Below are 12800 nucleotides of genomic sequence, written 5' to 3'. Positions count from 1 at the left end.
GGAAGAGAGAGATGAATGACTGAAGAGGTAGATTGAAATTTTTAGATAACATGACTAGAAATGGCCTCACTGGCAGGCCATATAATATCTGAGGAAAGAACACTCCAGACAGAGGGAGCATAAGGGTAAAGACATTGAGGTGAGTGTGCATGGTTTGTTTCAGGAACGATGAGGAGGACAGCATAGGTGTAGTTTGGGTGACAAATGAGGAAGAAGAGGCATGCACTTCATGCAGGACTTGGTAGGTAGTAATCAACTTTGACATTCATTCTGAGGGAGATAGGAAGTCATTGGAAGGTTTTGAGCAGAGGACAGATGTAATCTGCCTTGGGTTTTAACAGTTTGATTATGGTCACTGTGTGAAGAAGAAACTGCACAGGAAGCAAGGGCATAAATAAGAAAATCAGTTATTGGCCCCATGGGTTTAGAGTAAGGAGGTCGAACTCTGGATTTATTTGAGGATGGAGCCAGTAAGATTTGCTGTTAAACTACTTGTGGCATCTGACAGAAAAGGAGGAATCAAGGATGGCTTCCAAAAATAGGGTCTGAGTGACTATGAGGATGTATTTATCATTAGCAGAGGATATGAAGGAGCATGTATTTTGGGAAATAACAAGGGTTCAGTTTGTGATAGTTTTAAGTCTTAGAATTCCAAGAGGAAAAGTGGAAAAAGTAGTTGGATTAATTTCATTGGTCTGGATTTTAGAAGAGATATTGAGGCTGGGGACAAAAATGCATAAAAATAAATCTGTAAGGCTGGATGAGATCACCTACGGAGAAAGTAGGGGATTCTTAGACCTCTTACATAGGGAAATTTAAGAACTAAGTTGTGGAATATTCTAACATTCAGACTCTAGGGAGGTCTGGAGGAACCTACGGAAGAGGAGTAGCCGGAAAGGTAGAAGGAAGACCAGAAGAGTATATAGGGTAGTCAGGGGAGCCAAGTGAAAAAATTGTTTCAGGAGGAGGGAATTGCCATCTATGTTAGGCTGCTGCTGAAAGGTTAAGTCAGAAGAATAATGACCGATAGTGTTAGCAGTGTGAGAAGTCTTTGGTAATCTTGAATAGGAGTTTCAGAGCAGTGTGAAGACAACGGCCCAATTTTAATAGATTCAGCAAAGAATGAGAAGAGAGAAACGGAAGACTGCAAGTACAGAGGAGTTTTGCTATAAAGAGAAGGAGAAAAGGGTGGCAGCTGAAGTGAGAAGGAAAGTTTTTAGTTTTGTTTTATCTAAATGGAAGAAATCACAGCATGTTATTTACTGATGGTAAAGATGCAACAGTGAGGAAAAGATATTGATATCAGAAGGAGGAGGATTTCTGGAGCGATGATTTTAAGTAGGTCAGAGGGTAGAATATTTGCCCTACACTGGGAGCATATTCAGTTCATCTGTAATAAAAGAGAAGGGAGGGGATGGTGCCTGGATACAGGTACTGTATTGGTGGGAATTATGGAAGTTTTCTTCTGATTCTGTTTCCTCTGAAGTGGGAAGCAAGGTTGTCAGTTGAGATTGAGGTTGGAGATGGGGATGAATTGAAAGTATGAGGAGAGAAAACTTAGTATGAACTAATCCTCTAGTATAGTAGGGAAGAGAATGGTGTACTATGTAGATATTAAAATCACCATGACTTGGAAATGTTGGGAAAAGTGACAGTGAGGAGCTAATTAAATAAGTCACAGAGATGAGAAGTACAGCATAAAGAAAATAGTGGTATTGTAATAATGGTGATATGGTGACTGATAACTACACATATCATGGTGAGCATTATGTAATGTATAGAATTGTCGAATCACTCTGTTGTACACATCAAACTAATACAGTGTCATATTTATTTAAAAAATCTGGAAAAAATTTTGTGAAACGTTGGGGACCGACCTAGAGCAGTGAATGCCTGCAGTTAGTAGTAAGTATAGTCTCATGCGACATTCAAAACTGGAGTTTTGTGAATAAAGAAGGGAGAATGAAAGACACCTACCCCTGTCTAGTTTTACCTAGTGGTAATATTTGAGAGGACCGTAGGGATGGCCTTGGTTTGTGACAAATGAGGTTAAAACAGTGGGGAAAAGTGGAGGATACAGGGGATGTTGTTGATGCTTGCCTTTGATGTACAGCAAAGGGGTATTAGTAGACCGGGAGATGGAATCAGAAAAAGCGATTAAATGCATGGCTTGGACAGATAAGATCATAAAAACTGTTGGAGATACAGTGGAAGAGAATCTAAAGAATTAACAGGAACAAAAGAGAAGTAGACACTTGACACTGTTAAAAAAAAAAAAAAACAACAAAAAGACTCTACAGACATTGAGAAACAGCTATTCTTTATCTTTCCTGACAGAACAAAGGGAAACGGCCATTTTTGTTTGCCAGTGTGATGAAGAGATAAATGCAAGAGAGTTTTTCCTTTATCCATCTCTGAAATATTTCTAGAATAAGGCTGTTTTCTCTTCAGCGCTTAAACATGGGATAAATTAGATAATTTGTTTAGATTACATATTTCCCCGGATAACATTGGTAAAGTTTGAAATGACCATGTGAAATGAGTCTCTTAACAAACATATGGTGTATTATTTAACCTTGATCTCTACAAAGTAAATACAATTTACATTGATAATTTAAAAAATTATTGTTACAAGTGCATCAGATATTTTTTAACATTGAAGATTTTTAGTGTATCCTGTATTTTAACAGGTAGCGGTGTTTTACAGAGCTAGTCCGAGGCACAAGATGAAAATTATTAAGGTGGGTCTTTAAGAATCACATTGTTTTATCTCTGTCTCCAAAATGCTACTTCTTGTCTTTCATTATACTTAGATTTTTAGGAATATTGATAAGAGCATTAAAGTTGGAAGTACTGTGAAACAAAAGAGGTGGGGTTTTTTTGTTTGTTTTTGTTTTCTTGAGCTTGAAATGGAAGCATTAATAGAGAATTTAGTTAGCAAAGGAAGATGTAGAAGAAAATGTTAGTGAAATATCTGCAACACAACCTTCTTTAAACAGTTGAACAGTGTAGACATTATGTTCTGACAGGAGTCCATAGTCAAATCATCCCAGTGTAAATAGCAGTAATTGCTTAGAAACTTAATACAACAAGAAAAGGAAATGTTAGGAGAGTGGGAAGAGTATTTCAAATATTTCATTATTTATATTAATCAGTGAGGTATATAGAAAGCAACTGATGTAGTATCCATTAGTTAAAGGGCTTAAATTCTTAATCACATAGACCTCCCTTGTATTAGTTCAGAGTTTCTCAACCTTCACACTATTTGACATTTTGGACTGGGTTCTTTGTTGTGAGGGGCTGTCCTTGTGCATTATAGGATGTTTAGCAGTCCCTGACCCCTACCCCAAAGTCATGATAATAAAAAATATCTTCAGACATTGCCTAATGTTTCCTACAAGGCGAAATTGTTCCTGAGTGCCACTGTGTAATTAACTCTAGATTAGACTTTAGACATAGCTCTTGCACATGAGAATATGAATAGCAACTCTTTCTAAGCTGTATCTTAAGACTTCCATATATTGAAGTTTGTTGAAAAGTCAGTGGTCCATATTATTTCCAATCTTTATTATGTGAACAAAATAGAGAAGAGTTGTTGATCCCTTTATCTTTGTGGAAGCAACATTTTTATCAGAATCCTCCCTTCCCACTCCAGTCTCTACAAAAGAATGGGTCGGTTGTAGCCATGACAGGAGATGGAGTCAATGATGCAGTTGCTCTGAAGGCTGCAGACATTGGAGTTGCAATGGGTCAGACTGGCACAGATGTTTGCAAAGAGGCAGCAGACATGATCCTTGTGGATGATGATTTCCAAACCATAATGTAAGTTTTATTTCAGTGAATGTGCATCAGAGAATTTTGTCCCATCTTTTTCTGCACTCCATCTCCAGAGAGTTCAACTGGAAAAGAATTAGGATATTCAGTCTATTAGGATATTCAGCAGTGGATGAACTGTATTTTACTAGAATGAATTAATCTTATGTATGGCCTAGTATATAGTTTTTGAGAAAATTATTTGTATGGAATAGAAAGGACATAATAAATGGCAGAGTCATTCATTTAGGAAATATTTCCTGAGTGCCAGACAGATGTCACATTTTTCTGGCCATCAGTGTAGTGGTACAGGAGTAAACTTTCATGGGGCCTTTATTCTAGTTAAACTCAGGCTATTAGAAATATGCATGTGCATGGCCTCACAATCAGTATTAAAAGTAATCAAGTTCATCCATACCTATTTCCTTATGGACATAAGGACACTTACCATACTGTTAGTGATACAAGTTACTAAGTTTAAATAACTTTGTCTCCTTCAGCTATGGTTTCTAATGGATTTAAGATTTTATGTAATATCTGATCATGTCAGTTGTGCAATGTTCAGGTGGCAGTCACTTGAATTCTGTTATCTGATAATCATCTGTCAGGTAACCTGAGTCTTCCTCATTTCAGTGACTCATGCTAATTATATGCCTGGCATACTTCATCAACCTGTAGTGGCCAAAAGTGGAGCATGTGGGAGCTCAGAACTCAGAATTGACACAATCTTGTAGGGATAGAGGTTTTTTTCTTTCCATTCTTAGAATTGTATAAAAATCTTGAAAGAATGGAGAAGTTGTTTAAAAAAACACATAATTTACTAGATTCAACCAAATGAGAATTTAAGTATCTTTGTAAACTATATTCTCTATATAATTCTGCTACAGCACATGTCTGATTTTGTATAGGAGCAATAGGTAGCTTAAATTCTATAATTCGTATATATCTTATTACCAATAATTCCTGACATACATTAATTTAACCCCTTACCATGCATGCATATTGTACCTTTAAGAAAAAGAAAATTGAGAGGTAAAGATCACTATTTTAGTATTATAAATGTGTAGTATAGTCTCTTGTGTAGAAAGAATGTATGATTTTAATGTTGAAATATCTTTAAGAATAAGAATTTTAATATTGTGTAATTAAATTAATTCAGGTAGAGCTTCCCAAGCTGGACTTTCATTCCTTACCAGAATAATGTTTCTGTATTTTTTTTCTAATCTTATTCATGTGAAGAAAATTAATAGATTATTTTAGTGACATGTGTATATCAATTGCAAATTTGTTTTCAGAATTAGTTCTAGAATGTTAGTAAGATAGATATATCTTTATTTTTGTGTGGTAATATGTCTCATTTAATTTTTTTTTTTGAATTTCAGGTCTGCAATTGAAGAGGGTAAAGGGATTTATAATAACATTAAAAATTTTGTTAGATTCCAACTGAGCACGTAAGTTTGTAAGGAGTTTATCACCATGGATCTTATAGATAAATTATATGAGAAATAAAATTCAAGCAGAATGCTTAGAAGCCTCTGGGCTCCGAGTGTTGTTCATATGTAAATTTTCCAAAATGAAAATTAATTCTATCCTAAAATTAAAAATGGCATGATAAAAACATGATGTCTTTATCATCATCAAAATATGTAAACATTTGTGGTTTATTTACTAGCTCCAGAAGTAACTAAGGAAGGAGTGTCATGGGTTTCCTTAGTATCTTTTTCCAAAAGTAGAAGGGCTTTTCTGGAGTCAAAAAACAGTTGCCAAAATATTGTTGAAACTATTAACAATTATGTAGTAACAGCTATTCGAACTTAATTTTTAAAATCTTCCTCTGTTATCTAAACATCTTGAAATCCTTTATTTAAATGCTGTAGTTATAAGGTTTATTAACCTTTGGCTTCAAAATATTCACACAAACAAAGCATAGGATACTCAGAAATACAGACTTCCTTTAAAAGCACGGTAGTAAAATGAGATTTTCAAATACTGAAGAAGTGGTATTATAAAAGTAGTAAGAATTATACTATGCTGACAGATTTTTTTAAGTGACTCTTTTTTTCCAACAGGAGTATAGCAGCATTAACTTTAATCTCATTGGCTACATTAATGAACTTTCCTAATCCTCTCAATGCCATGCAAATTTTGTGGATCAATATAATTATGGATGGACCTCCTGCTCAGAGGTAAGAGTTTTTTTTATGCATATATTAGAAGAAAAACAAAGAAGGTGTGGTATCTTGATGATTAAGTTTTAAAATTTCATTCATGGACAGCATTAGAGATCTATTCATGCAGCAACATGTTTGTTATAAATTGTATGATGTGTGCTTATATCATTTGCTCCCTTTGAGTGTTGTTCATGTGTCATGGATCTGAGCTTTTGCATTATGTTGGATGCCCTTTCTTAAGTTGAGAACAGACCAGGGAATAGGTGCAGTCCCTGTCCTTAGGAAATAAGCTTTTGTCTCCAAGCACGGGATGTAATGGAGAAATCCCGAGTTTAGTGTTTAGTGGGTTCTGTTGTCAATTTTAGAGACTTTGGAAAAGTATTAAAGGATCTAAGCATTTAGATGGGCCAGAGATGTTGCTTTCCAGCAGACAAAGTCATGGAGTGATATGTGTCGATGGCCATCGTAATAAATCATCCTAGTCAAAACCTCCTTGCATGAAAGGTATTTCACAGTTTACTCAGTAGGTTAATATTTCAGGCCATATTTGAAATAAGCAAACTTATATGTAAATGAAATTGGACAATTTTTTGAAATTTGACCCTCAATCCCCCATCAAACTATGCCAAATAGAAGTAAAAGAGAGAAGAGTGATATAATCCCTGGTTATTTTTGAGTAATTATAGCCAAGCTTTTCTTTACGATTCAACATTTTGTTTCCATAAGAAAACATTTAATTTCCTGGATAATTGAGGTTAATGAGGTCGTAAAAGTGCTAAATCCAAACCGTAAAACTTTAAAGTAATTCACTTTTCTATTTGTTTTGAAGCCTTGGAGTAGAGCCAGTGGATAAAGATGTCATTCGTAAGCCTCCACGCAACTGGAAGGACAGCATTTTGACCAGAAATCTGATACTTAAAATACTTGTTTCATCAATAATCATTGTTTGTGGGACTTTGTTTGTCTTCTGGCGGGAGGTATACTCACTGGATAAGCTGTCTTAATAGCATGCGTTCTGTATGATAGGACTCAGTTATTTTGGTGTGTTACACAGAAACCTGGGAATTTAGGAGAGCTCTTTGGAAAAGATAACAAAGACATTAAAAATAGTTGGGTTTCAGTCTTTATTATTAATAAAATTGTTGATTGATTTATTAGAATAGTTTAAATCTGCAAAAACATAACAGTACAATAAAAAAATGAGTCTATTAATATTTGGGGAGGGGCACCTGGGTGGCTCAGTGGTCGAGCGTCTGCCTTTGGCTCAGGCCAAGTCTCGAATCGGGCTCCCCACAAAGAGTCTTCTTGCTATGTCTCTGCCTCTCTCTCTGTGTCTCTCATGAAAAAATAAATAAAATCTTTAAAAAATATTTGGGGAGAAATTAGAAAATCTGAATCTATTGCTACTTTATTTCATCAGAAAAGAAAATTGTTTCAATGTCCAATATATGGTTTGTAAAAGACTTTTTACTTTATTTAGATTACAACTATTCTTTAGTGATTTACTGAAATGGCATACTTAAATGGCATATATGTTTAGGGAGCTTAGATGTTTTATATCTTAGACTAAAGTTATTTTATTCTAAAGCAAAGAAAAAAATAACCTTTTACAAGCATGCAGTATTTCTTCATTAAATTCAGCCACTGACAACCATTTTTTCCTCTTGACAGCTACGAGACAATGTGATAACACCTCGAGACACGACAATGACCTTCACATGCTTTGTGTTTTTTGATATGTTCAATGCACTAAGTTCCAGATCCCAGGTAAGCTTAGGTGATCTTAGCTGACTAATTCAACTGGTAGGGTAGGCAAGGATTATGGGTTTTTAGCTTTGCTTGATTTTGTTGCCACAGAATATAGCCCCAGATATAGCTTTCCCTATGAACATGTACCTACAAACGTGTCATAATAGGGATAGGGCATTTGAGCAGATAGACTTACGTTTGACCAGAAGATCCAAGTAAACCACAGGTCTCATTGCCTGGTTTTTCTTCTTTGCATTCTCTTATTATCTGTAGCCTTAAGATAGGTTCAAGCTAATATTATCTGAGAGTATTGGACAAACCTCATGGGTTCTGTTAAGATGGTATTAGTCTCATATTAGAAGAAAGTATTGTTAGAAGTACAAGAACAGTTTTGAGCATATTAATGTATTTTGATTATTTCTGTCAGTGTGTTAGAACTTAGGACGTTTTAAATTTGCATTTCTTCCCCATGTTGTATCTTAAGATATGATTGCCTTTTCTTGATTAAAGTGTTTTGATAGAAAATAATGGGCTATGGGCTAGAACCTAGTAGTAGTTTTTCAGAGCATAATTTTTCTTGAAAACTAGTTCCATCTTGAGGCCTGACTCTTCATTTTAATTCTAGAGTACCTTATAAATCCTCAATTATATCTATTACCATTTGACATGCTGGGACTTTCTGAATACTTTCTTAATTTAGATTAAGTTTTGAAGAAGCTACAGTATTCATTTTTTTGTTTTATGAAAGGCAGTTTTACATTTTTAGTACACATAGAACTAGTTCTATTCTTTAAGAAAGGCTTTTAGATTATCTTAGCCTAATAGATAGAAATGATTTAGCAAAATAATCATACAAATAAAGTTTTGATGTTTTAGAATGTTAAAGGAAGTTACTTTTCTTTCTGTGATCTCTTGTTGATATTGTTGTTATTGTAGCGTCACTTTTGTAGAGAAAGCTTTCTTGATAAAGAGGAGCTACTTTAAATTGTACCTTTATTCTATCTTTATTCCAAAATAATAGTTAAAATTAAGAGATTTCATGGTATTGCCATTGTGGAGTTCAATCGAATTTATTAAAAATTGGAGAGGATCATGCTAATTAAGAAGCTGTTTCAGTGACCAAGGAATAATAATTGAACTCTTTGCTCTGCCAACAGACCAAGTCTGTATTTGAGATTGGACTCTGCAGTAATAAAATGTTTTGCTACGCAGTTCTTGGATCCATCATGGGACAGTTATTAGTTATTTACTTTCCTCCACTTCAGAAAGTTTTTCAGACCGAGAGCCTAAGTATTCTGGGTAAAGAAAATGTTATCTTTTTATAATTTATATATTTCAGATGAATTATTGTATTTTCTAAGGCGTTTGTTCTACTAAAAATTTCCTTTTAAAAAGTGAGATTAAAAAAATGAGTTGATTTGAAAAAGGAATGTTCTGTTTTCATTTGCAGAAGTTTAGGGAGTTGTCACTTGCTTAACTCTAGGCTTTAATTTTTTTGGTAATTTTTTTGTATTTGCTGCTTTTGAAGTATAGCAAATGAAAACTTATTAAAGAGTAATTGTAGTTTATAACTTTTCAATCTTATATGAAGAAAAAATAGATTTTAAATTGTAATTTCAGTAAACTAATATTTCAGTATTCTTACTTGCTAATTTGTACATTCTTATTTTACAAAATAACAGCCTGACCCTAAAAGAAAATTTTATTAATATTCTGTGGAAGACAGACATTATTCTTTCACATAGTATGTATTAAATGTATTATGATACAGTACATTTAAAAATTGATCTTGTGTAAGGTGAGGACTGATGTGTTTTGTGGTAATGCTACTTTTAATTCTTGTGTTTTTTTAAGTTAATTGGGATATTTATGAAAATAAGTTATGCAGTCTCACTGTGTTTGTTGCATGCTGTAAGTTACAATTTACCTTGAAGTTGAAATCATTTAATTTCAGTTTTTAAATTCGTTTTTATACTTGTTCCTCTTTATAAAAAGTGGGGTTTTAAGGAGACACCTGCAATTTATCAAGCAATGAATAAGAATGAGATAGTGTGTATAGTACTGTAAAGATATAATCTTTATTTGTTTTGTAAAGATTTGTTTTATATTTCAGAGAGAGAGCGAGAGAGCGAGCACGCGCTCATGAGTAGGGGAAGGGGCAAAGGGAGATAATATCCAAGCAGACTCCCGCTGAGCGCAGAGCCCATCACTGGGGCTTGATCTCATGACTCATGAGATCAGGATCTGAGCTGAAACCAAGAGTCTGGCACTTAACTGACTGAGCCACCTAGGTGCCCCAAAGACATGGTCTTTAATGAAGAGTTCTTCTAGGCTCTCAAATGGAATAGATAGAAATTCCTAGGTAATCTTTAGATAGGCATTTTTCAATCAAATTAAAATGAAAAAGGCTGTAATCTATTAAATAGAAAACAACTCTTGCGTGACTTAATGGTTATGAAGCTGTGGTTCAGGGAGAGTAGTCATAACAAGTGGGTTCTAGTTTTCTGGCTGCTGCCTTTCCTAGCTATATGACTTCACATAATTCATTTTTGAGCCTAACTTTCCTCATTTTTTAAAAGATTTTATTTATTCATGAGAATACACACACACAGAGAGAGAGAGAGAGAGAGAGAGAGGCAGAGACACAGGCACAGTCAGAGGGAGAAGCAGGCTCCATGGAGGGAGCCCGATGTGGGACTCGATCCCGGGTCTCCAGGATCAGGCCCCGGACTGAAGGCAGCGCCAAACCGTAAAGCTACCCGGGCTGCCCAACTTTACTCATTTTTAAACAGGCTAATTTTGTGTACCTACTGGAATGGTTGTGAAACAAAGTATTTTAAAAGTTCAGTTAAAATGCTAGAAAAGGGGCAGCCCAGGTGGCTCAGCGGTTTAGCGCCGCCTTCAGCCCAGGGCCTGATCCTGGAGAGCTGGGATGGAGTCCCACGTTGGGTTCCCTGCATGGAGCCTGCTTCTCCCTCTGCCTGTGCCTCTGCCCCGCCCCCCTCTCTGTGTGTTTTTCATGAATAAATTTAAAAAAAATATATATATATATTAAAAATGCTAGAAAAATGTAAGCTATTAGCTTTGCAACTGTGTTTCAAAGAATTATATGAATGAAGTAAAATCCATGAAATCTCTTATTTTCTCTTGCAGATTTGCTGTTTCTTGTGGGTCTTACCTCTTCAGTGTGTGTAGTAGCAGAAATTATAAAGAAGGTTGAGAGGAGCAGGGAAAAGATCCAGAAGCATGTTAGTTCGACATCGTCGTCTTTTCTTGAAGTATGATGCATATTGCATTCTTTTATTTGCAAACTAGGAATTGCAGTCTGAGGATCATTTAGAAGGGCAAGTTCAAGAGGATAATGAAGATTTGAGAACTTTTTAACTTTTCATTGACTAAAAATGAGTGTTATGTTAAAGACTTGATTTGAGACTTTAACCTGCTGGCAGTCCCAAATGAAATTATGCAACTTTGATAACATATTTCTTGATTTAAATTGGCTTTTGCAATTGAGTGGAACTTTATAAAGCATATGGGCAGTTATTTAATTAAAAAAAAAAAAGGCAAAACATGAACCACCTTCTGCACTTAAAGAGGTCTAACAGTACAAATACACTATCTATCTTAGATAGATTAAATTTTTTTTAATTTTTAAATATTGTACTATTTATGGTGGTGGGGCTTTCTTACTAATACACAAATAAATTTAATCATTTCAAAGGCATTCTACTGGTTTAGAAGTTGATTCCCAGGAGTGCCATATTTCAGCTACTGTATTTCCTTTTTCCCCTGCAATGTAAGCAGCTCAGACACCTTGTGTTACTGTTTTTGTATCAAGTTTTTTTGCACAGGATGTGACCACTGTCAGATCACTGTTCTTTTCTTTCTTTTTGTGATTGAAAAGCCTATACTGCAATTTGAAGTAAATGTTTGCTTTTCTTAGTAAGTGTAAATGGTTCCTTTTTTTTTTTTTAAGTTATGAGTCTTTGGTCTAGCAATATTAATACAGGGTTATCAAGTGACATTCTAGGTAGAGTAGCCTTGTTGTAATTAACACATAGTCATAGAATGAAAAGTATTTAAGAGTGATTGGGCTAAAATTTATATAACAGATTATATGAACATGTTAATGCCTCTTTTTTGAGTTAAATATAAATATACATTTTGTCAAGTATCATTTCGTCATCCCCTAAATATAAATCCAAGTACCTCACCTGAATAATTGAATTTTATTTTTCTTAATGTCTTTCTGTGTATATTTTTAAGCATCTTTCTTAGGAGGTATAGAATGCTATACTTAAAGAATAAAAATGCCCCAAACTCAAATAGATGGCTTATGAACCAGGGTATACATGGAAGACTCTGCACTGGCCTTGCTCTTTGAGTATCTGCAGCTTCTTTGGCTTAGGTTGCAGCACTGTCCTGAGCCTGTTCCTTCTTGGACTTCTATTATTTGTTCTCTGCTTTTCTTTTGATTCATTGAGCATGCTAGAGAAATAGTTGGATTTACTCATATAATGCCATCAGTTTTTATAATAGCTTGGTGAGGTGTAGATAATTTATTTTTTGTTTGTTGTGGCAAATTTGGGCCAGAAATTCAAAATTAGAAGTCCATTTTCCTGTTAAATACTTCTCTTTGAAACAGAAATGGGTTTCAAATTCTTAAATGTTTATTTCTTCTTGAAATTTTTGAGTTTTGTATTTTATAATTACTCTCCATTTTTTAACTGTCAGGATAAACCACTCTCTAGTTTTTATCACCGATATTAACCTGCTAGTGTTAGCACTGAAATATTCTTGTTAATGATAGGAAAAATACCTATTCTTTGAGTCCTTGTAATTGAAACAGTTGAGTATAAGGAGTTGAGATGTCTGAAATTTATTCTACTTTACCCTTCAAGATTCAATAGTCAAATGTACATTTTTCTCACTAGGTAGAACATAGAAACCATTATCTAGTCAACTTTATCTTTAAGACGTGATGTCTCATACCTAAATTTTGTATGATTTTTTTCTCTGTTACAAAGACTTGAAATATGTTATTAAGTGCATATCAATCTTTTGCTT

General features: G+C 34.5%; 1 protein-coding gene across 6 annotated transcripts in view; it reads left to right on the top strand.

Annotated features, from left to right (window-relative positions):
• The window catches only part of ATP2C1 (ATPase secretory pathway Ca2+ transporting 1), a 136302-nt gene that overhangs the window by 106489 nt on the left and 17013 nt on the right, over positions 1-12800 (top strand). For 5 of the 6 annotated variants that reach the window (XM_072792779.1, XM_072792776.1, XM_072792778.1 and 2 more), the window contains 8 exons: positions 2695-2741; positions 3656-3822; positions 5196-5264; positions 5883-5999; positions 6814-6961; positions 7656-7751; positions 8891-9032; positions 10887-11011. In XM_072792779.1, the coding sequence (XP_072648880.1) occupies positions 2695-2741; positions 3656-3822; positions 5196-5264; positions 5883-5999; positions 6814-6961; positions 7656-7751; positions 8891-9032; positions 10887-11011 (911 nt within the window). Of the gene's footprint in view, positions 1-2690; positions 2742-3655; positions 3823-5195; positions 5265-5882; positions 6000-6813; positions 6962-7655; positions 7752-8890; positions 9033-10886; positions 11012-12800 lie in introns of all 6 variants that reach the window. The other variant, XM_072792777.1, reaches the window with a different exon arrangement.

The sequence above is a fragment of the Canis lupus genome, chromosome 22 (genome assembly GCF_048164855.1).
Source record: "Canis lupus baileyi chromosome 22, mCanLup2.hap1, whole genome shotgun sequence".
NCBI classification, from domain to species: Eukaryota; Metazoa; Chordata; class Mammalia; order Carnivora; family Canidae; genus Canis; species Canis lupus.
Note: the sequence above shows the minus strand (reverse complement) of the source record. Positions and strands in the feature narration are given on the sequence as shown.